General features: G+C 39.5%; 1 protein-coding gene across 1 annotated transcript; it reads right to left on the bottom strand.

Annotated features, from left to right (window-relative positions):
* Nucleotides 1–1,841: 1,841 nt before the first annotated feature.
* On the bottom strand, nt 1,842–2,424 carry LOC142169592 (uncharacterized). Its single transcript, XM_075231475.1, has 2 exons — nt 2,237–2,424; nt 1,842–2,070 (listed from the first exon to the last, which is right to left on the bottom strand). The coding sequence occupies exons 1-2, from the start codon at nt 2,422–2,424 to the stop codon at nt 1,842–1,844; spliced, it is 417 nt and encodes a 138-aa protein (XP_075087576.1).
* Between the last annotated feature and the right edge of the window lie 1,071 nt (nt 2,425–3,495).

The following is a 3,495-nucleotide window of genomic DNA, read 5'->3' as shown; positions in this document are numbered from 1 at the left end:
TGAGCTTGATGAGTGGGAGTTCGAGATAGTGAGATTGAGTACTCCGAGAGTGTGAGTACGCAAGTTCATCACTGTGATGCATTGCATTTGACATGTATACATGACATACATGCATAGAGATGCATTTCCTCATGCTACACGATTTTGTGACATTTAGGACTTCACATGCATATTGACCTGTAGGCATAGAGATGTACTTTCCTCATGCTATCTAAGATTGAAACATCTTATTTGTTGTTGAAAGTATTTTGGAAAAAATCACAAATTCCTGACTTACTCATATTTTGGGGATTTCGGTGAAAGATTTGGGTTTTACTATTATACTTGAAAAGCATGGCTATTTTTCGTAACTGTGAACGAGTTGAGTATCATATCTTTGAGTTATTTCTTGTACTACTTTTATTATATTGTTATGAGTTATTGTTGGCTATTGGTATTGGACTCTGACCGTTGTCCAAGCTCGTCACTGCTTTCAACCTAAGGTTAGGTTTGTTACTTATTGAGTACGTGTGGTCGGTTGTACTCATACTACACTTATGCACCTTGCTTGCAGATTTTGGAGTTGATATCGCTGTGTATGGCGGGAGCTGGCTTTGAAGATGAACCTGTATTCCGGTTGTAGCTGCCTCTTGTTCATGGTAGTTTTAGATTTATAAAAAAAATCTATTTATGTGCATTTCGAACAGATGATGTATTTATTTCACATCATCTTTGTAAACTCTACGTCTTATAAACTCATAATTTGTACTACTAGTCCTTTGAGAATTCTTTGTATAAACGTTTAGTTAAATTATCATTATTTCTCTCAGTGAATTTCTAATTGAATTGGATTGTTGTTTAGTTTGTGCATTTGCAACATCCGAAAGGAAATTTGCTAATTGGCTTACCTAGCGGGTTGGGTTTGGTGCCATCATGACTAATTGGATTTTGGGTCGTGACACTTGCTCGCCTCGCGTTCTTCCAAAATTCCACCGGGATTTCATCTTGCCCCATCGCTCTGCTCCTTCACATATTACGCATCACCCCTTCCACCTCCTCTAACTTAATCCACCTACAATACCCAAAATCTCGCCGACTCTCGGAGTGCTCCAACTCACCCAACACAATGCTTCTATTCCCCTCTTCATTCAATAGTTTTTGAAAGTATGTCTGTCATCTTCTTTTAATAAGTGCCTCATCCATCAATACTTTGTCATTCTCGTCCTTAATGCACTTGGCTTGGTCTAAGTCACATGCCTTCCTTTTCCTCACCTTGGCCAACTGGTACAACTTTTTATCCCCGCCTTTGTCCCGAGTTCCTCGTACAAATGACCAAACGCTGTATTCTTAGCCGCCGTAACTACTAACTTCGCCTCTTTCTTTGCCTTTTTATAACACTCCCAATAAGTCCTTCTTTCCTCCTCATCTGTACTCTCCACTAGCTTCAAATAAGCATCTTTCTTGGCTTCCACTTTACCATGGACCTCTCCATTCCACCACCATCCCTTCGTGACACCTAAGACCTCTCTAGCAGCTTCCCTAATGCAATTCGCTATCGTGATCCACATACTAGTCGCGTTCCCCGTACTCCTCCAGGCCCTCATAGCCAGTAACTTTTTGTCCTTGGTCAAGTTACCCCACTTGATCTTAGGTTGCCTATACACCGCCCTCTTCCTCCTACTCCTTTTGATCTCCAAGTCTATTACTAGGAGTCTATGCTGGGTCGTGAGGTGATCACTTGGGATAACCTTGCTATCAGTGCAAAGACCTTTATTATATTTCCTATAGAGAAGGTAATCAATCTGAGTCTTGACCATCGAATTCCGAAATGTGACCAGGTGCTCCTCCTGCTTCAGAAAACTCTAGTTAGCTATAACAAAATCAAAAGCTCTAGAAAAGTCCAACAGTAAAGTACCTCCCTCATTTCTATCCCCAAATCCGAACCCGCCGTGCACATAATCATAACCCTTAGCACTAGTCCCAATATGGCCATTGAAATCTCCGCCATGAAAAGCTTCTCGGTATGCGGGATAATATGCACCACCTCGTCCAAATCCTGCCAGAATTGCTGCTTGACATCCTGGTCTTAACCTACCGGGGAGTGTATGCACTAACCATGTTTGCCTTAAATCCTCCAACTACAAGCTTAATACTCATCAACCTATCGTTTACCCTGCTAACCTCGACCATGAGCTCCCTGAGGTCCCTTTCCACTAAAATACCTACCCCGTTCTTACCTCCAGCGCTTCCTTAGTACCATAGGTTAAACCCGTCTACATCCCGTGCCTTAGTACCCTTCCGTTTAGTCTCCTGGACACACGCTATGTTGATCTTCCTTTTCTGAAGAATCTTACCTAACTCTATAGACTTCCCCGTCAACATCCCTATATTCCAAGACCCAACTCTCAGCCTAGAGGCTCCCTTATCCCCCTTTCCACCGGCCATTTATGTTTTTTCCATCTATTTATTACTTTAACCCGTTCAAACTTGACCTGACTTGCTCACTTGACACTACTAGATGTATATTGACTTTCCAATTATCTATAAAGTGGATGCCACTCAAGCTAATATGTTACCGATATTAAGATCTTGCCGAACAAGTAAAACTAAAGAATAACCCCCCAAACAGGAACTCCCTCTGTCCAACTTTATATAGTAACATTTAATTGAAAATGGAGTTTAAAATGTTGATATGAAAACATCATGATAATGGTCAAATATTTAATTTGATAGAGAAAATATGACACGAAATATTAAAATTTAAAAATTAGTTAATTTGAATTCTTGACAGTTGTAAAAGATATTGTATAGAAATATAATCACTGATGGTCAAGGCAAAACTTCAAGTAAGGTATGAGAGCCTAAAGTGAGTATCAAGTTGCAAAATAGTCTTTCTTTTGTATGGATTAATCTTAAGCACAGCAAAAAGTATTATAGGCATCTAAATTTTATTGGATTAAATCATAAAATTATTTGGGCTATATTTTAAATTCAAGATATATTGGTCTAAATAATTATTATGGGATAATATAATTAAATTAATTATATAAATCCAATATATATTGATTAAATAAATAAGCCTTAATCCATTGGGCTAGCCTATTTAGTTGGGCTACAAGAGATGAACCCACTTCATTAGGCCAAAGATGTCATCTTCCTAGAGGCCCAGTTTGGTGTCACGTGTCAAATGACGTGGCACGCCAAGTCAAACAGAAGAGCCAATAGGATCATGCCACGTGTCCAAATGACAAGCCATGCCAAGTCACATTAAAAGGCTAATGAAATCGCACCACGTGTGCAAGTGACATGTTCTGGCCAATCAAATGCGGCCTTGTCACACTTCAATTTGATTGGTCGGAAAGAGTTTGTTCTTATCATAACTCTTTCCTCCCACAACTATAAATAGGGGTCTTCATAACCCAGAAAAGACACCAGAAGTTATAACAAAAAGCAAGAAAGAGCTCGTGGATTAAATGCTGCAAATTCCTCCACAAATTTCAGGCTTCAAGCAATCAA

The sequence above is a fragment of the Nicotiana tabacum genome, chromosome 15, assembly GCF_000715075.1.
Source record: "Nicotiana tabacum cultivar K326 chromosome 15, ASM71507v2, whole genome shotgun sequence".
Taxonomy (NCBI): Eukaryota; Viridiplantae; Streptophyta; class Magnoliopsida; order Solanales; family Solanaceae; genus Nicotiana; species Nicotiana tabacum.
Note: the sequence above shows the minus strand (reverse complement) of the source record. Positions and strands in the feature narration are given on the sequence as shown.